Here is a 24,578-nt window from a genome sequence, read left to right as displayed (position 1 = left end):
TGTACACCTGGTACAAAAGCACCTTACGGACAAACAGGAGCTCTAATCAGGAACAACACTGGAGAAACTACTCCTATTTTCTTCCCTAAGTAATAAAATAGAACAACAAGAATAAACAAAACAAAAACAAAATAATATACAATAATAAACAAAACAATAATAAACAAAAACAAAACCAAGAGGAGTGATCTAACTGTGAGTTTCAAAATGGACCCCCATCTTAGGCTAAAATATGAATGCGTACGAATCAACGGTCTTTGAAGGGCTCCTTCCACCCACAGCTCTGGAATGTACCTTCAAGTTTCCACAAGGACTGACTCAGCCAGGCCAGAAACACAAAGAGAATCTGACTGTGCAAGTTTTTAATACCAGGTTATCAAGACTCTTTTGATCTCACTACCTAGCACATTCTGCCTCACAGTCTGGCAGCCTTCAATCAAACGAATTTAGTTTTCTGAGCTCATTGTACCTCCCACTTTTCTGAAATTGAAATTAAATTCAATGTAAGAGTATAAAAATGTTAACTGACAGATGATTAATCAATCGGGGCTACCCACTGGTGTAAGAAGTGCTGTCTATACAAGAGAGGTCCTTCCGGAACTTCACCCTGGACTCCGCGATGCGCTCCCTAGGCTAGTGGCCTGCCCCATGTGCTGGAATGGCTGTACTGCATTGCGTGGGCCATGCTGTAATTATGTCCTCTTCTCTTTCATCCTCCTTGCACGACTCCAAGTGAACATGTGTAGGGTGAGCTAATGATTTGCTGCATATCTCTGATGAGTACTATATTATTTGCATCATAATATTTTCATTTCTTCCCCTTGCACATAACGCCACGTTGACAGCAAGGTCAGTTAAGTGACTATAAGGGATTTTTAATGAAAACAATTATAAATTTAAAATAACTGTGTTTAAAGCACTTAACAGTCACTAGGGTCAAGTGATTACAGCAGTTACAAGACCCATGGGACATGTTCACACCAAAACAAAGTGAATAAATTACCTCAGCTGGCGCATGTAATCACTAAGTGACCACAGGGGTCAGGCCGAGTGGAACCCTGAAGACTTTCACGCAAAACCAATAATGAAAATTTATCAGTCAAAAGAGGGAGGGGAGGGCTGGGGAAACGTCAAGAATTAGTGCGTGCAGCGACAGACTAGAAGCACAACTGACTCTCCATGCGCCTTGAAGGGCCAGGAAAATGACACCGAAAGCCCAGGGGACAGCTGGAAAAAAGATTCCAGGAAACAATACACAGGCAGACTGGGAGGAGGTGGGAGAGCTCAAACGCAAGCGATCTATTAAGTATCAGCAAGTTCAACGCCACACAGAGGACCACTTTGGTCTAAGGATGACTGTCCTTATCTAGAAACCTGTGCTGCGGTCAGGAAATATACTCAGAGGTTGCACTACAAGATAGGGAGGGTTGCGATTTAATGTTAATGAAACGATCATCTCTAATATCTACATGGCACTTCATCTCTTCTGTGTTGCAGAGAAGAGGTGGCTGAAGGTCGGGGAAACAATGCATTTTGTTCATGGAAGTCAAACAATGAAGTGAAGGAAACCAAACATTTTTTAAGGAGTCCTTATTTGCTAAAGATTCCACTGGAGTGAGCGCTCAGGAGGCTCATAATCGGAAGAGGAGACCAGAAGCCCTAAAGGTAATGTGTAGTGATGGTCTGAACACAGTGTGGAAGGGAAGAAGGGATAACCACCACCTGGGAAGGCAGGGCCAGTTTCAGAACAGAAGTAACTTTGAGGGGCGCCTGGGTGACTCAGTGGGTTAAGCCTCTGCCATCGGTTCAGGTCATGATCTCAGGGTCCTGGGATCAAGCTCCTCATCGGGCTCTCTGCTCAGCAGGGAGCCTGCTTCCCCATCTCTCTCTGTGCCTGCCTCTCTGCCTACTTGTGATCTCTGTCTGTCAAACAAATAAATCTTAGGCACCTGGGTGGCTCATTTGGTTGAGCGACTGCCTTCAGCTCAGGTCATGATCCCAGACTTCCAGGATCAAGTCCCGCATCGGGCTCCCAGCTCCTTGGGGAGTCTGCTTCTCCCTCTGACCTTCTCCTCTCTCATGCTCTCTCTCACTCATTCTCTCTCAAATAAATAAATAAAATCTTTAAAATAAATAAATAAGTAAGTAAATCTTTAAAAAAGAAGTAACTCTGAAGTGGGCCTTAAAGAATGGGCAAGAGCTCACAGAAAAAAAGGAACAAGACCGGCAGGATCAACAGGAACAAATATTCAGTTACTTGGCAAAAATTTACTGAGTACTTACTACGCACCCAGCACTGTGCTTGCAACCCCATCAATGGCAAGGAGCAAGAGAGACATGCCCGCTGCTCTCCCGGAGCTTGCTTTCATTCATCTATCTGTTCACTAACACACATGTTCGGAGAAGCTCCTACGTGTCAGCAAGGGTTGTAGGTGTAGAGAATATAGTGGTCAACAAGACAATGCAGACCCTCGTGGAGCTTGCCCTCGTTGGAGGAAGAACAACAAATAAGACATAGAAGTAGGAAAAATAAGGTCTTACCAAGGAGGTAGCATTTGAACAGAGACCCACAGACCAAAGAAACTGTTAAGTACGAAGGTTCAAGGTGGAAGTGCCATGGACCAGAATGTGGCTGTAGTCAGATGACAGGGAGCAGGGAGAAAATGATAAGACAGAAGCCCAAAGCGCTAAGGAGAGGACGGAGAGAAGCATGGTGGGAAGTGAGGCTGGAGAGAGAGATTAGACCAGTTCATAACAAGCCTTGAACATCATGATGGACTTTCTCCCATCAGTTAATGGATCCCAAAATACATTCCACAAAATATCAGTCTGGTGGGAGACCTCATGGAAAAAGGGCTCTGTGCCTCCATCTCTGCATTTGTAAGAATGGTCACAACAGCATCAACCAACTTGAGTATCATGAAGAGTAAATGAGTTCATTCTTCTAAAGGGTCTGGCAACGGTGAGTGCTCAGTAAATGTTACCGTTCATATATGATTCCAAGAAAGAAGAATGAACGGAAGGCTAAGCCTTGGCAGTTTCTTTAAGCACAGTGGAGGTCCAAAAGACACTTCGGGTGCCTGAGTTAACAGTGATGTAAATTGCAAGGGGAGTTCAGGAGAATGAGCAGTCTTTGGAGGAGATACTAATTCAGTCTGAGATACACTGGTTTTGAGATACTTTGTGTACCTTCTACAATTTATGGCAAAACACCCAGTCACTAGTTAGACACAAGGATCTGGACAAAAAAAGATTAAGATAAAATCTGTACTCCATTCCATAATCAAAATCTCCCAGATTTGATACACAATATTAACAAAGGAGGACAAATGGCATCACACCAGACAGAAAACAAGGCTCCTATTCCTGGGCCCTCCATTAACAAATCTGTGAGAAACTGAGTAAGATGCTGAAATGCTGAGTTCCAGTTGCTTACAGAAAAGGGGGAAATCACACTGGCAATCAGAGTCTGGATTCCAAATGCAATGATCTACTCTCTCGTTCCCTTCTGCATTCTCAGAGCATGTCCCAAAGCAGGACCTGGACCTTAAAAGGCAGTTAGAATAGATGCACATCATCTTCTGAGGATGAAGTCCCTTCCTGTTCTAGGAGAAAAGGATCCTGCTCCAGGATTTAGCAATACCAGCTGACCCTTGGACAATGCAGAGGTTAGGAGTGCCAGCCCTCCTACACAGTGGAAAATATGCATACACACTTAGCATGTATTGTATGAATTATATACTGTATTCTTACAATAAAGTAAGCTAGAGCACACAATATTATTAATAAAATTATAAGGAAGAGGAAATAATCCATAGTACTGTAAAAAAAACTACATGTAAGTGGACCCGTGCAGTTCAAACCCATGTTGTTCAAGGGTCAAGTGTACACAAGGTGGGGGCGTCAGCTTTCCCTCTTGGATCATATGGCTTGGAAAAGCTGAAGACTTTTTTTGTGTCCAAAAAACTCCTTTTTAAATTTTATTTATTTTAAATGGTGATACAATTACCATACAGCAAAGTACAAAAAGATTCCCCTTTTCAAAGAGTTGTTACCCAGCTTTTTCTGTGTAGCTGGGGAAGTGATGGTTATAGATGTCCTGCCCATGTCTGTTTCTTTCTAAGAGATGCCGATTATTTCAGAAAAGGAGAAAACAGGAAGTTTTAGAACTGAAAGCTGGAAGAAGCATGTAGTGAAATGTCCAGTTCTTACATTGACTCACAATATGACCCCAGCCTGTCCTTCCACATTTCTAGATCTCCATCCATCCATCAGCAAGACATCAGCAATACTGTCTGCCCATATCAACTTCCCTGAACCATTATAAGCATTAATGATCTAATATACTCAAAGGTACTTTGAGTCCTTTGGAGGAAGGATGTCATATAAATTAGAAGCATTATAATTAATGTAATTTAAGAAAATGGCTGGCCATAACAAAGAGGATTAGGTTCACACGGATCACAAATGACCTAGTCATCATGTCCTCAGGTCACTAACGATCCTTCCTAATGGAACAAAATCCAATCTCACTTCATTGAGCATATTCAATTGTTCTGTATTTGGGTTCATCCCCCCCCCAATAATCTTACTTAATTCTATATCAAAATTGAACTGTGCTTTAAAATGAATTTTGTCCTTATTGGAAAATGTTTTATATATAAATTAGACCATGAAGTAATTCACCTTAGGGAAAAAGATTCTTCAATGTAAAAAAAGGACAAGTAGATACCAAGCATGAATCAACTATTCGGGTGAAGCAAATACACTAGTACACGCAAGAAAACAGAATGTCTGTATGCACACGACAAAATACATACAGGTACCTTGCAGGCACTTTTTGAAAGTCAACAATCTCACACTAAGGAGAAAAAAGCAAAAACCCTCAGCAAAGTGCTTAAAATAGAAACAGAAGCTATTAAATAAGTTATAACTTTAGAATGATAACTGGAAAAACCAAATTATGAATCAAAAGCTAAAAAAAGTGCATGTCAGATTGGGTTTTGTGAGCAAGCTAAAGGTAAGAAACTCCTTTGATACTAAACTCTAAACAATAACAATCAGGGAATTCTAGGCTCTAAGGAACTCTCTGACACATTCTTCTCCATAAATCACAGGAAAAGTCATCTTGTTTGTCCTTCTCCAAGCCTCCTACAAAACCTCTTTGTTAGATATGACTATTAGGTGGTAATAAAGTTATATGTCCATAAATATTCCAATGAGGGTCGCCTGCTCAAATCATTTCTGAAACTTTTCATTGGGAACTGCTGGCCACTTCACTAGACATCATTGCGCCACACCATTGTTTTGTGTATTTTTCTTACTGAGGTATAACTGACGTATAAAATTTTACTAGTTTTTGGTATACAACATAATGATTTGATATTTGTATATACTGCAAAATGATCACCTCAATAAATCTAGCTAACCTCTGTCACCACACGTAGTTGCAAAATTTTCTTCTTGTGATGAGAACTTCTCAGATCTACTCTCTTCAAATACGTAATGCTTATATATAACTATCCCATAGTATATAGTATTGCACTATATCACACTATACTGCATCACTGTATAGAATATACAGCATTATTAACTATAGCCACCGTGCTGTACATTACATCCCCAGGACTTTTGTTGCCATTATATCACATCATTATTTTTTATTCCAAATGGTATGTCTCAACTTGACCACTTCATAAGCTCCAGCTCCTAATAATTTTGTATTGTTTTAAAAAAAAATCAGAAGCCTTAAATGTGACAACCATGTCTAGAAATCATTATATATAAGGGCTTAGAACATAAATTGGAATCTGCCACCGATCAGCTGGCTGAAGGCTGGTGTGCTGGATTTTGTGAAGCAGGAGCCAGTGCACAGGGATGATTCCCAGAAGGAGGCACCGTGACACTGGATAGGAGAGGGCATGTGCCAGATTCAAGATCAGGACAGGAAGGACATGACAGGACATTGAAGAGAGGACTAGGAAAAGGGGGAGGCCTGCCCCCTCAGGTGTGTAGCTCAGGGGGAATCAGAATCTAGGAATAGGTCGGTGTGTGTTGGCTGTGGTGTGTGTGTGTGTGAAAGAGACAGAGCCAGGTTTCCGGAGGCCACACAAAGCCAAGGTGTTCACCCTTTGCTCAGCTCTGCATGCAGAATGGGCCTTAGGCCAGCAGGTCACTGCGACACAAGAGCCTGTAAAGCCACTTCTGCTGAAGTTCTGCTCTCCCAGGGAGTAAGAGACATGCACCAACAGGACAGAAAGAAGTCATGGTGCACTTAGCACAAGAGAGCAAGTTACATTTACTGACCATTCACTGCCTGACCATTATATTATTTAACCTACAACCATCCTCATAGGTTAGAAAGATAAACTAAGCATGAATAATTCTCCTTTGACAGAGGAATAAATTGAAGATCGCAGCATTAACAATATTGAGATCAGGATTTAAACACTGGCAGATAAAGTCCAGTACTCATGCTCTAACTCTATACCCTCCTGTCTTCCTACACATCAGTACTTAGACATGCATTCATATCCCACAGAACAGGATGCATGTGAGCTGTGAAGAGAAGTTATCTGTGAACTGTAAGATACCCTGGTGATCTTTTTTTTTTTTCTGTACCATTATTTACATTTTTTCACCATGAGTATGTAAGTTTTCACCATTAGAAAAAGAGTTTGCATTCATTTTTAAAAAGCCCTTAGAGGATGAAGATTTTCTGACACTGAAGACATTCAAAAACACATGAAACAAATTTTCAAAGGCTACAGAGAGTATTAGCGGGGAATTATAATCTTAATTGAGGGAAATTTGACAATATATAATAAAACCATTTTTTTCTGAGGTATGTATCATTTGGACCAACAATTCCACTGCTAGGGAGATAGCCTACAAATATAATTTAAGGATGTTTGTGAAGAGAGAACAGGAAGAATTTTCATCACGCTAGTGCAGATAATAAAAGAATGAAGACTTCTTAGGTGTCCAGTAATAGAGATCTGGTTAAATAAACCAGAGTGCACCCACATAGCACAATGCTATGAGCATGATGTGTTAATTTTTTAAAGTTACAGGATAATATGCACAGTTGTAACAATTTTTAAAAATAGTCTTTAAACAAAAAGTCCTTAAAGGGTGAATATTTGCTGCTACTGAGAAAACTCAAGACAGAGACAGAAAGTCAAAAAAATTCTCTAACATTCCATAGTCAAAGAGAATTACTCTAAAGATAGCCTTATAGAGGGATGTATATTTTCTACTTTGCACACATCAAATACTTGAATTTTTATAATTTTATGTGTGTCTTAGTTCTATTAAAAATATTCTTTTTTGGGGACAAAGTATTTTAGCCATATTTATTGACGTGGAAAGTTGTGATATATTAAGATGAAAAACACACAATAAAACAGTACTACCATAAATCTGTATTTTGGTAGAAGATGTGTGTGTGTGTGTGTGTGTGTGCGCGCGTCTGCATGTGTGTGTGTAAGTATCAACAGAAAACATTCCATAAAGATTCACACTAAAATGTTAACCACTATTATCTCTGGCCATAGGTAATTTTGTTTTCCCCTTTCACTTGTCTCTACTTCCTAAGTAATCAGGCATGCACATGTATTATATGTACTATAAGAATAAAATTAATAGCCCAGACTGTGAAAGCTTTTCCTAAAGCCCAGCTCCAAAACTCTGGGTCAACAGCAAAATCGCTGGAGAAGGGACATAGTCTCCCGATACGATTATTCTGAAAGAAGCAAAATCAATTTATAGGTCCACGATCTGTGATGTTCGTTACAGTCACACTCGGTTATAACCATGCCTAATACAATGCTCCCGCAAATATGAATAATCTTCTTGTTGAGATTTTCCTTGGGAATATTTTCATTCTTCCTTTCAGGCCTGGAGAAATTGAAGCTCAAAGCTATTACATAACAACCAAGACCAAGGAAAAGTCATAATGGAAAGTTCACGGGCTGTGCTAAAAGGGATTCTGACTGGCTAGATTGTTACATGTAATCTTTAGGCAGAAACAACAGGCCACCCAAGAACTTGGTCTAATTATAATAGGAAACAAAACAACAACAAACCCTTTATAATATTTCTGGACCATATGTAGGAAATCATTAACAATAGCCAACTGAGTGCTATAAATACTTTGAGGAGAAAGGAAAAGAGAAGGAAAGAGAAAGAGATTTTACATACGGAACTACATAATTTTAAAGTCTGTGCCAAAAGTACAGGCAGAAAAAAGCCTTGTACCTTTATGTTCATTCATCCACTCCAGGATTCAACAACCATTTCTGCACACTGTGTCTCAAGCCCTGTACTCCGAAATGGGTGTACAAAAGCGCTCGTCAGGCACACGCTGTTGGCTAGCGGGGAAGACGCAAGCAAGCAATTACAGAACAACCATGAACGTTCAATATGCATGAGCCATATTCAAGAAGACGTCTGCCAAAAATATTCTCAAGGTGAGAGGACAGCAGGGATGAAATCAAGTGGACAGTGAAGAACAGTAAAGAATATCAAAGAGGCACAGGCTGGAAGGAAACAGGGGCAAAGGGAAGGAAGACCACACGTAGCCCAATGGCTCACACAATGTACCTTCAGGCATATCAGTGGTTCAGAATTTACCACCAATAAAAATAATCACAACGTAACTAGCAAGCATGTTATAGTTGGCAAATTTATTTTTAAGCCAAGCCTGTGATTAGGATGCATTTGTGCCAAGATAAAAAAAGAAAATGCTATAATGATTGAGTGGCTAGGATCCCAATTCAGCTCTCCAAAGCCTATTCACCTGTGACATACCTGTAGCATATCTCACCTAACATATTAATGGGACAAGAGGATTTAACTGTGACTTTAAAAAAGAGTTTCTCTGGGAAAGATTTATCTGTCCCTCTTTCCCACAACCCTGCAGTCCCTGGCAATAAGAAGCCACATGTCTCTCTGACCCTGGGCTGTCCCTTCAAGACAGCCCCATGGGCGGCCACTGGGTAGGGAGAAGGAGAGCTGGTTTGCGGGATGGGGGACTCAGGTGTCTGACCAGCCAGATCAGCATCAGCAGCCAGCTATCAGAATATGCTGGGTTTTTTTTTTTAATTCAAGTGTTCACAAGGGGGAGAGACCAGCCCACAAAAGAAATTTTCAGGCTCCAGTCAGTGGCTATTCATTTCAAGGACTGAGATGAGTGTGATGAAATGTTAATGTCACGAAATGATTCAGACATCCCTCGGAGCCTATGTGCCTGGCTACATCTTCAGTATTCTCTATGGATATTCACCTCTTTATAATTTGCTACCATTGGAATTGTCTACACCAAATGTTAAGAATGCTTCCCCACCTCAAAACGTCCCCCCTAGCAGTCAACTCCTAGACAGAGGTTGTACCATAAAACTGTTTTAACATGCCATAAACCCACCTGAGACCCTCAGCATCTGTATATGTGAGTGTATGTGTCAAAGGAGGCAGTTATTCAAAGAACCACCATTTTACCCAGGATATGGTTCCTCCAGCAGGGATCCTAAGCCCCACACTGGGAATAGAGAAAGACAGGAGGACACACTCAGGAAATGGAGTCTGATCGACCCAAGTTCAAATGCTGAGGTTACCTCCTAATTGTTAGGATCATAGACAAGTGAACTTCACCAAGGCTCAGTGTCCTCATAAGTATTGAAGAAGCTAATAATAGCTTACTCATAAGTAACAAGAACAACTTCATCAGTTCATGTGAGGACAGCATGAATGATACATGTAATTGGGGGCTGGGGAATAGGTACAGTGTCTGGACTCTACCACCTACAGATAATACTGGTTCATTTAACACCCCTCCCTGTTCAAGTTCTAGTCCCCATGTGGCCATCTGTTTTCTGAATGACTCTGAGCAATTCATTTCATCTCCAACCTCAGTGTACCCTTCTCTCAAATTAGGAGGTGGGACCTCTGAAGCTTCTAAAAGTCCTAGGACTGTCCAGTAAGGGGGGCTTGTTGTCTGCTTCTACTCCAAATACTCTTTGGTCCTCCCTCTTACAGTCTAAATCCCTCTTTAAATCCGTGGTGCCGGTCCCTTCTAGTTTCTGGTTTTTAGATTTTATTTTTTTGCCTTTGGCTCTGTTGTCTTTGTCCACGCTAGTTGTTGAAAGTTGTCTTCAGGCCTGGGCTGCGTTAAGAATGGTCTCAGCTTTATCACAGAAGGCATTTGCACAACCATCAGGGGGTATACTATTATTATGATGCCCATTTTACAAAAGAGAAAATCAAGGTTCAAGAGTTTAAGTAACTCACCAAAAGTAGGGAATTCAAAACTGGCTCTTCCCAGCTGCTTATAACCCTCATACAGTATCCTACCTTCATAAGTCTGGCTGTACCTAATTCGAGCTCTATCTTCTTATGACCCTGTGCTGTGCTAGCTTATCTCATAAATCACTTTACATTAATAACTTTGTGTCACACCTGCCATGTGGCCTATGCACGAATTAACCAGGACCCATCATCTCTGAACCAACAGGGAAGTCATGATGGGATTCTTAGGCCCGGCAGCTGGTAGGTCAAGGTGAGATTTTAGACAGGCAGGACTTAAATACATCTTTTAAATAATAGCACATGGTCAAACAGCTACTCAACTTCCATATGAAACTGCTGAAAACTACTGTGTTTTAATTCAAGCCTGAAGCGCAACCTTCCAGCTGCTTCAAGCCCATTCAACATAGCATAGTAACAGAAAAGGGCTCACACCTTGGGGCCAGACAATCCCAGGTTGAGTAGTCAAGTGAATCTGAATGGATTTCTCTGATAACCTCTCTGAGCTTATTTGTTAAACGACCTTGGGTAAGTCAGCCCAACTGAGCTTCAGGTCTCCAATCTGGAAGATGGGATAACACAGGCAACCTTAGAGGGATGGCACAGGGACAGAAGGAATGCCTGGCCTGTAGTAGAAATACAGGAGCCTGCTGGAGAAAAAAGGAGCTGGGGGGATGGTCAGATTGTTTCCAATGATCGGGATAGTCTAGAGCAGAAAGATGGAAATCAGTAAGAGGTTCTTTGAACTTGAAGTGTCTTCCAAAATCTGCCAGTGAGAGTTGGATGCCCTTTTAAGACAAAAGCCCCAGACCGATCTGACCCCTGACTCCATTCTGCTAGATCATCTGGCAACTGTTGCTAGAAGCACTTTCTTCAGGTGAGAAGCTTCCGTTGAGCCAAGTGGCAGAGTGTAATCTCACACCCTCTCTCACTCTGAGAGCACCATAAGGTTGCCAGGGTAACTGAGCTATTCTGGTCCTTCCCTATGGGATCCCAACTTTATCCATATCCCATGGGCTCCCTTTGGCCTCGTGTTCTACACCCTCTGCTGAGGCCTCTTACTTCTGTCACACAAGAGCAGAGGGGAAATGAGAAGAGAAGGAACTGACCGTGTAACTGGACCTTAGCATTTTATTTCCTTATCATTTTATTTCCTTAGTTACGGCACATTTCCATTTACAGAGTACTTTCCCTTATAAAATCTCCCAGTGTTGACTTCTATTCTACTAAATAACTCCTCTGACCTCTTCTTGTTTTTACCCTTTAAATATCTGTTGATGGTCCATTCACCACATTCCCCATTCAGTTATTAATGGCCCACAAAAACTTACTAGCAGCAATCATTTACTGATTAATCTGCACAACAATCCAGAAAGACAGGTAGTATTAATCCTTAGTTCTGCAGAGGGAAACCAAGGGGAAAAGAGAGGTTAACTCAGTTGCCCAAGGTCAGTGGCTAAACAAGATTATAACCAGGTCTATCCTGTCTTGTACTTCTAAAAACACTTGCCACAGTGCTAGTCCCTTTCTTTACTAATCAACATTGTCAAGGCAGCTAGATCATTTCTGCACAGAGATTCAGTTTCACAGAACAGTTTAGGACTGTCATGATTCAACCTCAAGTTACTCAGCCTGCTAACAGTTCATAAATAAAAGTTGCTAAAATTAAGAGAGAATAGTACTTGAAAGCCAATTTTACAAAGGCAAGAGAAGTGAAAAGATCTGGCTTACAGACCCAACTCTGCCACAAGCAGACTCTGAGAGAGTCATTTAACTTCTCTGTATCTCTGAGTTATCTATAGAAATGAGATTATGCTGAATGTTATTTAAGGTATCCTGCTGTTTAAAACGAGATGACTGAGTAACTACTAAAACAGCACAAAATATAAAGCTCCAATATCCAATGCTGCCGCGATCATGCTTACATTGGTGTATCCATTCATTGTTTAGTAAACTACATGGCTACAATCCCCTTGGAAAGCAAGATGCCGACACACAGCAAAAACCATAAAGAATTTCATATCCTTTTACTTAGTAATTTAATTTATACAATGTTTTACCCTAAGAAATAAGTCAATAGAAGCAAAAAGACATACACAAATGAAAATGCAAATTTCAGTGCTAGGTATCAGAGGAGAAATTATCAATATCAATATTCATTTTTAGAGGAATTCCCTCATTAAATAAAAGCACAGAACAATATTAATGTCATGTTGCTATTTAAAAGGATGAACATGAAAATTATGCAAAGTCATTGAAAATCATGTCAATAATATTCAATGAAAATAGCCAGAAGTAAAAGACCAGATACATCCTCGGATGCCAACTACATAAAATGTGGCTAGATGGGCAAGGTCATGGGAAAACTGAAAATAGTTCTGTTAGTAGTTAGGCCTAGTTTTAAAAAATATTTTAACTGTTATTAATGAATGCTGTTTTTCCATTCACACAGACATTTTATCATTTCATCAATTATTCAAAAATTTCTCAGCCCCTGCTTTAGTCTGATGCAAAATGAGCTTTAAACTTTCTGCCTAAATCTCCTGAGTAATTTTTATTGACTGACATATTATTCATGACATTATTCTTTCAGCATGATTTCTGCTCTTTACTATATAATTCTTTAGTGTCTTTAGAGATTCTAAAATCTTAGAACCCTTGCCTTCTTTTCCTCACCTAAGAGGATTCTTTTAAAACATGCCAGGAGGGAAAAAAAAAAAAGATGTGTCATCTAATCTAACTACGAATAACCCCATGATTGCCTTGTCTAATCTAACTACGAATAACCCCATGATTGCCTTGTAATGCTAATATTTGGCAACTGTCTGACCCAGGAGCACACATTTTTCCATAACCCTTGACCTACGGGTACCTCTACAGTAACCACAAAGTTGCCATTATCCTTTTCTTGGTGTATCTAGGGTGGTTTCATATTCCAAGTTTGGGGAGCTTTACAGCAGGACAACTTATCATGTCAGGAGTTTTAGGGGCCCCGTTGCTTTACTTAGGAAAGCTACCCACAAAAGCAGCACTGTGCCCTGTAGGACCCTCCCTTCACAGAAAGATTTTCACAGCCTCCTCCACTTCTTAGAAATGTTCTCTTCCTAGTAGGTCATTTGTACATCTTTGCTCATAATATCTGGGAAAGACTGCAGAGCCAATGAATTAAAAATATGATTCTAGGTCTCATGTGTGCCAATGAATGCCCTCATTAAAGCAGCATGAGTGAGATGAGATGGGTTTCAAAGCTTTCCGTCCCTTTGCCCCAGAGCCGCTGAGGCCAGGCACTGAAAGGATGCACAGTAAAATTAAATATCTAAAAATTCATCTTTAATTAACAGAATTGGATTAAAGCTAGACACCACCGCATATCATACGAGAAATGGCTGAGCTGGCTTCCAAGTGCTCTAATTCAATTAGGACGCAGTGAGTGACACTCGGACGGGAAAGGTTAATTGGGGGCGCCAGAACGCAATCATTCCTTACCTAACCAGTCATTAAACTTCTTAACCTCTGAGGGCAGTCCCAGCTCGGTGAAATCGCCTGTGTGGAGAAGGATGTCCCCATAAGGCATCTGGATACCATCTGTTCTGGAGTGCGTGTCTGAGATGCAGACAAACCGCGTGTGGCCCGCTGGTTTTGGAGTGTCATATGGGATGGGGTCGACCCTAAAGTAGACATAACAGATCCCATAACAGTTAAATATATTAGAACCCTTGTAATTGTCATTGCACATACATATCGACGGTTATCCGTGAACACACCCAGATAAACTGATGCAAAGGCAGAGGCGGCCGTTGCAACAAGGGAGACTTTGGGGTTCACAGGAGAAAGCATCCCCCATCTACAACCCCACTGACCAAATTCAAAAAGGCTTACTTACCTGGGAGGAGAATGAAAAGGAAAGAATAGCTTACATGTAAAATCAGAAATAACCTAGGAAACGGATAGAGTGATTAATGGTGAAGTTTAGGGATATTGAACCCCAACTGGGGAAGCAAAATTATGCTATTTTCTCTCATCAAGCTCCAATTGATCCCACTACTCATTAAGAAATGGATAACTACATTTATTCCTTCTTAAACATGCATAACTTAAGCAGTGAACTAATTTACAGAGAACACTCTGCACATGCTTTGCCAACTGAGATGTGGAGAGATATAGATAGAACTTAAATTTAACTTCCTTTCCGCAACCATTCAACACCTGTATCTTCTTGACTTTGCTAAGACATTCCCAAATCAAATGGTGGGGAGAGAAGGAGACGTCAAAATAACAGGACTTAAAAGAGAAACACTGAATGTTAAAAGAACACTGTCAAGCTCCTTCTTTACCACCATGAATTATCTGCAGTCCCAGGTACACCTCAGATGACTTGCAGCGCTCAAATGCCTTGGGCAAAGATTCTATTCAGTACAAACAGTAAGCCTTTTAATGGGTGTGTATAGATCTACATATGCATTAATATATGTATAGTTTTAGAGACCTAAGCACTGTGAAATTACACTAGGGCATAAGAATCAAAAGGCAAAATGATCAACCCGAAGCAAAGAAAATGAAACAGAACAGTCTCATTTAATTGAGTGTAACAAAGTGTGCTAAATAAACTTGGTAAAGAAATGCAAATCTGACTCTTCAAGCATACAGTTTTAATTATTTAAGGGGTTTGTAGCAGAGTTAAGGGTGCTTTAACTATATTAACTCTACACTGACAGCCTCCTTTAATTTCTCTGTAGGAATGTACACTTACTTTGGATTATGGGTGAAAAGAAGCAGTTATAAAGTCAAAGAGAAGGTCACAAGAGAAGCAAATATGCAATGCGGAGATCAGAGTGTGAAACATTAAATAAGGAACAATATTTCATGTCACAGCCCCACCCTTCCTCGTTAACATGCAGCAGAGAATATGCTGAAAGCTCACCACGAGATTCCCTACATGTGTTACCTCCACAGGCTTTGTTTAATTTTTCTTTCTTTTTCCCAGTTTTCTAAAAGAAACCATCTGTTTTAACAATGGCAATTTTAGTGAGGAGAATAAAGACATCGATAGACAACCCGGATAGTCCTGAATTTCTTTAACGGTTAATCTTTTAATGTAATTTTCTCTTTGTCACAGGAGAAGGAGAGGAAGTAAAAAGAAAGGAGAGCAAGAAGAGAGGAAAGAGGAGGAGAGGGGGAGGGACCGTGAACTGGTTAACGCAGTGGGTCTAATTGGAAACCCAAAAAGTTTAACTTTGCAAAAAATTAATGAATTTTTCCTGTAAAGGCTAGAAATTAATAATGCTATTACCAGGGAGAATATTCACTAATCCACTGAGATCTCACGAGTAACCTGGAAACCCTTCTGATTATATCCAATGTTGACTTTTCTATATACATGGAAGTGTTTGGTGTCTTCCCTTCCATTACTGAGACTCTATTACACTCGGTCTTAGTGGTTCCAGTCTTGTCAATATCTCCTGTCTTCTAATAGCAGTTTCCCGAGAGAATGAATGACTGTTCTCTGCAGCAGACTGGAAGGGAAAAGTGAAAGTGATCGTAATATTCTGTTTCCATGTCAAAAGTTAAGATGCTCCCTGGAATCGGACTGCGCACACTGATGCTTAATCCACCAACATTTGAATGAAAATTAAATAAGTATCAACCACTGGACTTCTAAATACATGAATAATTCAAATACTCATATATGCATATACATACAGACATAAGTACATCTTTAATTTCCAGTTCCCAACCTGATGGGAATATATAGACACAGTGTCTATTTCCTCTTTTCTGTAACTTAGCTGACCTCCAGGCACAACTACTACATCGAAATCCTTTACACATATATCACTTATCAGAGGGACATGCATTACAGTTATCATTTTGAATTTACGAGAAAGTAGCACAGATATAAACCCTTCACTGTGGATAGGCCCCTATTCTGTGACTTTTCCTCAGTGTAGAGAAGCAGATCATCCTCTGGTGCATCATCTGTCTGGTTCCCATCTTAGTTCTACACTGGGCAATAACTTTCTGAGGCCACTGACAAGAACACCAATTTTTAAGTGGCTTCCACTTCCCGCCCCACCTTCCCACGTCCTCCAGAGAAACATTTAAATGTCCATCAGAATTAACAGTGAAAGAAAGGCCACAGAATAGAAAAATAGAGGGGAAAGGGAAAAGGGAGAAAATGCATCTGCTTAGCTTTGAGCTGAAATAAAATGAGTCAAAAGTATACAGGAAGACTGTCCAAGAAGGCTCACCCACCAAGATCACCAACTTGATGTCACCGGAGAGAATCAGGTGGATATTTAAGAGCGATATGGAAGATTGTTTCAAGGTAGAGGCTTGGGAAAGGAAAGGGGGAGGTATAAATAGGCAAATGCAGAAGTTATATATATCCTCTGACCCAGAGACACGGATGTCCTTTGTTACCCCCAGGACTCAAAACAAGGCAAGAGACGGCTTCAGGAGACAAGACAGCACAGCGTGTCAGAGGCACGCTGCAGGATAACATGACAAATATCACCCAGGGGTCGCAGGAAGGAAGACACGTCCACCCAAAGACATTCAGAGTTGAAAATAAGACATCTAGCAGAATAGGCAAGTTGCAACAGATATAATTAAAGTTGAGACAACCCTTGGGAAACTACTATTTCCAAATTGGGCATTTGGTAAATGCTTTGGAAATAAAAGTCAAGGCAGTCAAATATTTTCACCGTAACAGCACGTCTAAGGGAGACCCCGACTACAAATAGATCTACCTGTTCACATTGTGCGAAGACCCACAGACTACATTTTCCGTCTTAGTTAACTTCACTGCTTACTGTTTATGCTGCTGACTTCTCAAATGATCGACCATTTCCCCTAAGGCATCATGTCAAGTATCCTAGCAAGTGAGTATCTTACCAAGGCAATCTAACCCCCAGAGCCAGATTCAAATATCACAGTGAGATTTGCACGTACATTTGAGTACACCCAGGGGAAAACAAGATGACATGGGAAGATGAGAAGAAAACACAGCATCATAAAATCCCAGCACTGGACAAAACCTTAGCAGGCACTGGGTTCAATGTTTTTTGTTTTGTTTTGTTTTAAGATTTTATTTATTTATTTGACAGAGAGAGACACAGCGAGAGAGGGAACACAAGCAGGGGGAGTGGGAGATGAAGAAGCAGGCCTCCCGCTGAGCAGGGAGCCTGATGAGGGTCTTCATCCCAGGACCCTGGGATCAGGACCTGAGCCGAAAGCAGACGCCTTGCAACTGAGCCACCCAGGCGCCCCTGGGTTCAATGTTTTACACGAAGCTTGAATCTCTTTTACCCCATCTCTGCCTAACTGACACAAGTTTTCTTCCCAAGGTTTCCAGAGAAGGAGAGCTCCTGAGTTCCCTTCTCTTCTCTGGGGCCCCCCATTCAGGTTTTCTCAACAGTTCTACTTGCTAAAAAGTTTCTGATTCAGTCTACATCTCTACAGGCACAGAGAAAGCTGAGCATGGTCCAAAGAGATTGGCCCAGAGCCTAAAAATGAACAATGTTGGCTGAGGTATTTGCTTCTGGCAAGTCATTTCATTCTTTGGGGCTTCATTTTTTTTTTTTCTCATCTGTAAAATGGGAATAGTAACGCCTAATCTTCTATGTTGCTATGAGGATATAAGTTGTCAAATACTGGGTCTGGCACATGGCACATTCTCAGAAAGCAAAGACACAGAATGACCTAAGAGTGAGGCAGGCTTGACTCTCTGCTTTGACTCTCACTCCAGATTTATTAACAGTGTGACACCAAGCAAGGGACTTAACTCCTGTGTCTTGGTTTCCTCACCAATAAAATGGATATAAAAATAGTACCTCTCCCAAAGGATTGCTGTGAGGATAAAAAGGTATCATGTACTCAAAGCATTTAGAACAGTCTGACACAAAGCAGACACTCAGTAAGTGGTTTTTGTTTTTTTACTAAGTGGTAATATTTTTGCTACTCTTAGTCGAAGTAGTACCTTTTAGTTTCTCTGAGGTAACAGTGACCACACTGGGACTTTCTGAGAGTTAAAGGAGGTCACAAACCCAACACCCAGCACAGTCGGGACCCATACCCCACGGTCAATAACTACATTGATATTTTTCCTCTTATTTTCTTCTTTCATCCCAATATTCTGCACGTGAAATACCAGAGAATAGGTATCCAGTCCCCTTTTCCCTTTGGCGGTTCTTCAAATATTTGAGGACAAGTACCATAACCCCCTAATATCTTCTCCACTCTAATCGAGGAACCCTGGTTTCTTCAGCTCTCCTTGTGTGTTTAGATTTCCAGTGCCCACAGAGCCCTGCTGGTCTCCTCCTCCACACGATCCAGCTGGTCTGAACACCTCCCGGGACAGTGTCAGAATTTGTGGACCTGTGAATTCATGGGCCAGTGAGCTGCGTATCAAAGACGAACACTGTTAGGGGTGGTGGAGAGATGACAGTGCTGGGCACACTGGTGGTCTCTCCGAGAGGAGCTATCATCAAAACGTTTTCTTTTCTTTTTTTTTTTTAAGATTTTATTTATTTATTGGACAGGCAGAGATCACAAGTAGGCAGAGAGGCAGGCAGAGAGAGAGAGGAGGAAGCAGGCTCTCCGCTCAGCGGAGATGGATGCAGGGCTCGATCCCAGGACCCTGGGATCATGACCCGAGCCGAAGGCGAGGCTTTAACCCACTGAGCCACCCAGGTGCCCCATCAAAAAGTTTTCTAATTCAGTCTCCAAGTTTTGTGCCAAGCCTCAAATCTTGTTCTTGAAGCTTGACTATCAAGTGTTTATATATTTTACTGCATATTCGAACAAATAAACCATTCTCATTTATTCAATCTTGACACGTTAAGAGTTTTTTGCCCATAAAAAATATGATAATATTACTGCTTCCACTATGGAATATTCTTCTGACAATACCTGTTATTTTCCCCAATAACAAATTTGCATAGTGTTGCAAGCCCCATGGACAGATCTTCATAAAAGCTGTTATCATGTCGTTTGTCACGACATGGGTTTCTTCTTTAGACCATGTGTGCAGGGAAAGCCTTGGGTACACAATTAGCCTATAATTCAATGTGAGAATGGACTGTTACCCTTACAAAGCATTCTAATGGGAATCAAATGTCATTTACCACCCCCATTCCACTAGAAAATCCTGATGCTGTTCATGGCATTCTGCTGACCTTATCTCTAAAAAGTTTTCCAATGTGACACTGAAGCTTTCATTTTTTTACCCAGAAAACTTAGGTGGCATGAAAGCCAAAATTATATTCACCCTAGATATATTATTTGCTAAAGATATGCAAAGCCCGCCAGCAAAAACAATGAAATCCAAACACCAGGTATAATTAGTAAAATCACAGAATTTTATATTGGAAGAGACTTTAGAGATTGTCTCACCCTCTGTTCCACTTCTTTGACTGTCTTCCTTACTCATGTATACTGCTACTTAATTTCTGTTAAGTGCCCTACACTTCTTATATATTTTTTAAAGTTTTTCCCTAAACAATATCATTTCCGAATTCATGACTGAGATATGCTGGCTTTACATTTTAACTACACATTAAAATAAACAGATAACTACTACAATTACAGGTTTCTCCACTCTAAAGAACTAGAATTCAGATTTCCTAACTTGCAGTTTCTCTTTCCACCCACTTAATTTTGGAAACTAAAAAAGATGCTGACACTTGGAGAATAAAAAAGATAAAAATTATAAAATGCTAGCAAATCACCTAAACTCTGGTAGCCATTAACATCTACCGAGTCGGCTTGGGGCGCCTGGGTGGCTCAGTGGGTTAAAGCCTCTGCCTTAGGCTCAGGTCATGATCCCGGGGTCCTGGGATCGAGCCCTGTATCGAGCCTCGTATCGGGCTCTCTGCTTGGCGGGGAGCCTGCTTCCTCCTCTCTCTCTGCCTGCCTCTCTGCCTACTTGTGATCTCTGTCTGTCAAATAAATAAATAAAATCTTAAAAAAAAAAAAACATCTACTGAGTCGGCTTAAAAATTTTTGGAGTTCACTCTCAAAACATTCAAATTATTATGCTGGGTATACTGACCCCTCAATTCTCATGTAAGTTATCTAGTCAAAAGGAATCTCTTAAAACCTCAAAAAAGTCTGCATATTGCAGTATGTTGGGGAAAGTGAGCAATTTATAAGTTTGATTTTTATAACACTGGTAGAAATTAAAAGTGTTCCTCATTCTCAGATATGTCAAGTCACACGTGAAAACTGATTGTAAATGTTTCCAAATACATGTCTCTTTAAAAGGACTACTTTAGGGGCACCTGGGTGGCTCAGTCAGTTGGTTAAGTGTCTGCCTTCAGCTCAGGTCATGATCTCAGGGTCCTGGGATGGAGCCCCGCATCAGGCTCCCTGCTCAGCAGGGAGTCTGCCTCTCCCCCAGCTCGGTTCGCGCTCTCACTCATGCTCTCGCTCTCAAATAAATAAATGAAATCTTTAAAAAACAAAACAAAACAAAAAACTACTGGACAGATGAGCTTCATTGTGTTCTTCTTTTGTTTTGTTTTGTTTAAAAAGCCCTGTTTGTGGAGTCCAGGAGCTCCTGCACTTTTACCCATTGTTCATCACTTAGCAAGGTGACCCTGGGCAAGTCACCTCTCTTCCAGCCTCTTCTTAAAGTGTGAAAAGAGGGGCAAGACCCAATGACCCCCACATGACTAGCTGCATTGTTTCTACATGACTATTTGTATAAGGCTTCAGAAATAATTCAGTCTCTTGAGTAGCTTAAAACGTGTCCTTTCTCTTGGCAATTTTACTCTCTGCTTTCCCAGACAATGCACAGATAAACGCAGTCCAGATCCGTCCAAACGTAATCCGAATTAGGGAGACTTTATATGGAAAAAGAAGTGAAATTGCAATGCAGGGCTGCAGAAAAAGCTTACAGGGGTATCTAGTGTAAAAGAGACCAAAGCCAGAATTCCAGTTACCACAACAAAACAAAAATGAAAGGGCATGTGATTTAACTAAGTTGCATCAGAAGTGGAGCTGTTCTCATTTTTCTCAAACTATGAGCTGGCAAAATTCTCCTAGTTTAGCCATCATGCCCCGGGAACAGTAACGGTGCTGAAACACAGTAAGTAAGCATAACAGAACCAGATGTATAAATATATTCACATTTGTACCAAGGGCACTGCTTTTCTTTAACTGCGGGACTGCTGTATCAACACTGTTCTATCACCGACTAATTATAGCTAACAAAGCCCACTGCACAAAGTATGTCTCATCTATTTTTTCCTAGTACAGAAGTACAGTGCCGACATTCAATGAATATTAAGTGGTCACAATTGAATTCTTTGAGCCCTGAATCTGATAGGAATTCATGGTCTTTCGACCGATGCCATTCAGGTGTTTTAGTGCCCGTCAGGCTAGCGACTGTACGAGCCACTGAAGCCTCCCAGCTGGCACATTGTTGGGCCATAAATATCTCCCTAGAAATGTACCATATCCAGAGTTAAATGTTTCCCTCTCTTCTAACCTAACAACCAAGTTAATCGGCTTACAATTCTGCGTAGTGGTCTGGCATCTGAGAAAAAGGGGGCATGTGACATCGTACTGAGTCCCTGTTACTCCACACCGTGGGTCAAACATTCAGTCAACAACCACTCCTTGGGCACCTACCTCTGTGCCAGGTACCATGAGAGGTTCTAGAAGGACAAAGAGGCAGCAAGGATGGTTCCTTTAAGGATTCTGCAGTTGATCCGTCAACTCATGTATTCACCAAATGCTTACCAATATGTGTGGTTTCTGCAATTTTGGTCGTTTCCCAGCATTTAAACAGGTGACTTTCAGAACAATGCACAAAGTGTTATAATCAAGGCTCTGCGAGGCGCTGTGGGGAATGGAAGAAAATGCCTGGCACTGCTTACAGGCTGGGAAGAAGGATAGGGGACATTACAGCGGGCAACAGACAAAGTAGTATGTCCATTTCCAACGCCCAGGACAAAGGATCTCAGGTTCCGAAAGAAGCAGGAGGGTGGCCTGAAGCTGGAATGTGAGCTGGGATTTCAATAAGCATAGGATTGGGAAAGTTAGGCAGAAAAGAAGGGCTGTCCAGACTGTAAGAGGAGCAATGTGGAAGCACTTAAGATGTGTTGGGAGCCTCAGAGTACGGAGGTGTGGTTGGAGCAGTCCTAAGACACTGAGCCATGGAAGGTCTGAGAGGCCGTGGGCGGGGGAGCCAGACCACAGAGAGCCAGATGGTGGGGCCTGAACCAGCCCTGAAGGCCGTGGAAAACAGCCTCCTCCCTCACCCACTGAGAGATGCAGGGGGCCACAATGAAAGCAGACTTTTAGGAAAACTAAGGATCCATGCAAGAGGTGAGGGGAGGTGGGAAATGGAAAGATGGAGAGACAGAAAGGAGAGGGTATGGAACAGCAGTCCTAGAAAGCTGATGATGATACTAAACCAGAAGCCCTCATGAGTAGACCGCAATGAGAGAAGTAGCCACAAATGAACTACAACATCCTACGCTACTAAGTCTCCTGTGGTTCTATACTGTCCACACTTTGATCATGGAGCCCGTGCGTGGACTGAACTTGTGTCCCCCCCGAAAATTCATACGTTGAATCACCTAATCCCTCAGGTGACAGTATCAGGAAATGGAGCATGCCCGAGGTAATTAGGTCATGAGGACTAGCGGCCTCATCAAAAGTGACGGAGAAAGATGATCTCTCTGGCGGCCATGTAAGGACAGGGCAAGAAAGTAGCCATCGACAAGCCAGGGAAGGGCTTTCCCCAGGAATCAAACTGGGGGGCACCCTGACAGTGGGAATCCCAGCCTCCGAAACTGTGAGAAATAAATGTCTGTTGTTTAAGTCACCCAATCTATGGTATTTGTTGTAGTGACCTAAACTTACTAAGACAACTGGATACTAAGACATAAACTTTTCAGGTTGAAAATAACAACGGTAATAATGACAGCGATGGCAACAGTCTTCATTTAGAAGCCCGGTACCACGTGATGCCCTTCACCTGATTGTGTTAATCTAATCCCTCCTTGCAGGTAAGGATTAGATGAAACCTAAAAACCTTCTAACCTAACAACCCCTCCCCCTCTCCCACCCCCACCGCCACCCCCCAACCCCCACTGTCTTTCTGTCATTTTGCAAATGAGGAAACAGAGGCTCAGCAAAGGCACAGGGCTAGTGAGTGGCTCTGCCCCAGTGGTCTGCTCAGCATCTACTCTGCCATCCTCCAGCTACACAACCTTCTCTTACAGGACACAACACACCCAGATGTAAGAGCAGACTGTCCTAAAACGGAGCACACCGTTTTGTTTTCTTTTGTTTTTACATCAATAATTACAATTACAACTTCAAAAACAAAATGTGGGTCATTTGCAAATACTGGTCCATCTGAAAAAGTCTTCATCTGGCTCAGTCCAGTAGAAAGAACCTTAAGGGGACATCAAAAACAATCATTTAATTTTTTTTTAATGTTGGGAGTGACATTCATGAGGAGGTGTTGGGTCTAACTGAGTAAACAAGATTTTTTTTTTTTTAATTAAACTGCTAACGGGGAACAAAGTCTACTGCCTTTCTCTACCATTCCAACTCACAAAGACAGGTTTTCATAAGTCTCACAAGTAGTTGTTAATGGAATTCATTGTTTAGTTAATCGCGCTTATCAGAAGTTTACTTAGCTTCATATTTGCATGGCTAATAGGCCTCTCTTAAAAAGTGTGTGGCCGTTTCCATTGGATTTTAATGATTTGTGATTTTATTTTTTTCCAACTTTGGGTTGGGTTGATTGACTTACTTTCAAAAAAAATCAGTCATGCCTAAGGCAAAAAGACCATTTTTGCTACAGCTGGGACATCTTGTTAGTACATTTCAAAACAAATGCTTATTTGTAAAGACCACTTAACATGAACCCAACGTTTAACAACCTTTCAAAGTTAACCCAACACAATAATTTTCAGACTCAATATATGATACTGTTTCATAACAATAAAGAAAACTATTTTATCTTTCATCTTCATCCCTTACTGAAATAGCCAGTCCATTATTCAACCATAAAAATTACATAGCTCCCACACAACAAACGCAGCCATGGAGAACTTTCTTCCTCTCTGGAAAAGAATACTTATTATCATGGTGGAGTTATGTCATAGTTTACATGATTATCTCAAGGTTGGTATATCTAAGGTACAGACCTGATGGGTGACCTGCCCATGATCACGCAACTAGCATCTGGTTGAAAACAGAATCAAATCTAAGTCTGACTGTAATTCCAGCGGTCAATTTACTTTGAACAATAA

At 41.2% G+C, this 24,578-nt stretch overlaps 1 protein-coding gene across 3 annotated transcripts in view; it reads right to left on the bottom strand.

Moving 5' to 3' along the window:
• Positions 1-24,578, bottom strand: part of MPPED2 (metallophosphoesterase domain containing 2) — a 172,595-nt gene that overhangs the window by 109,403 nt on the left and 38,614 nt on the right. For 2 of the 3 annotated variants that reach the window (XM_080815690.1, XM_080815691.1), the window contains one exon: positions 13,789-13,970. The exons of the other annotated variant lie outside the window; for it this stretch is intronic. In XM_080815690.1, the coding sequence (XP_080671816.1) occupies positions 13,789-13,970 (182 nt within the window). The remainder of the gene's footprint in view (positions 1-13,788; positions 13,971-24,578) is intronic. 3 annotated transcript variants of the gene reach the window in all.

The sequence above is a fragment of the Martes martes genome (assembly GCF_963455335.1).
Source record: "Martes martes genome assembly, chromosome: 10".
Classification (NCBI taxonomy): domain Eukaryota; kingdom Metazoa; phylum Chordata; class Mammalia; order Carnivora; family Mustelidae; genus Martes; species Martes martes.
This window is presented reverse-complemented; position numbering and strand designations above follow the sequence as displayed.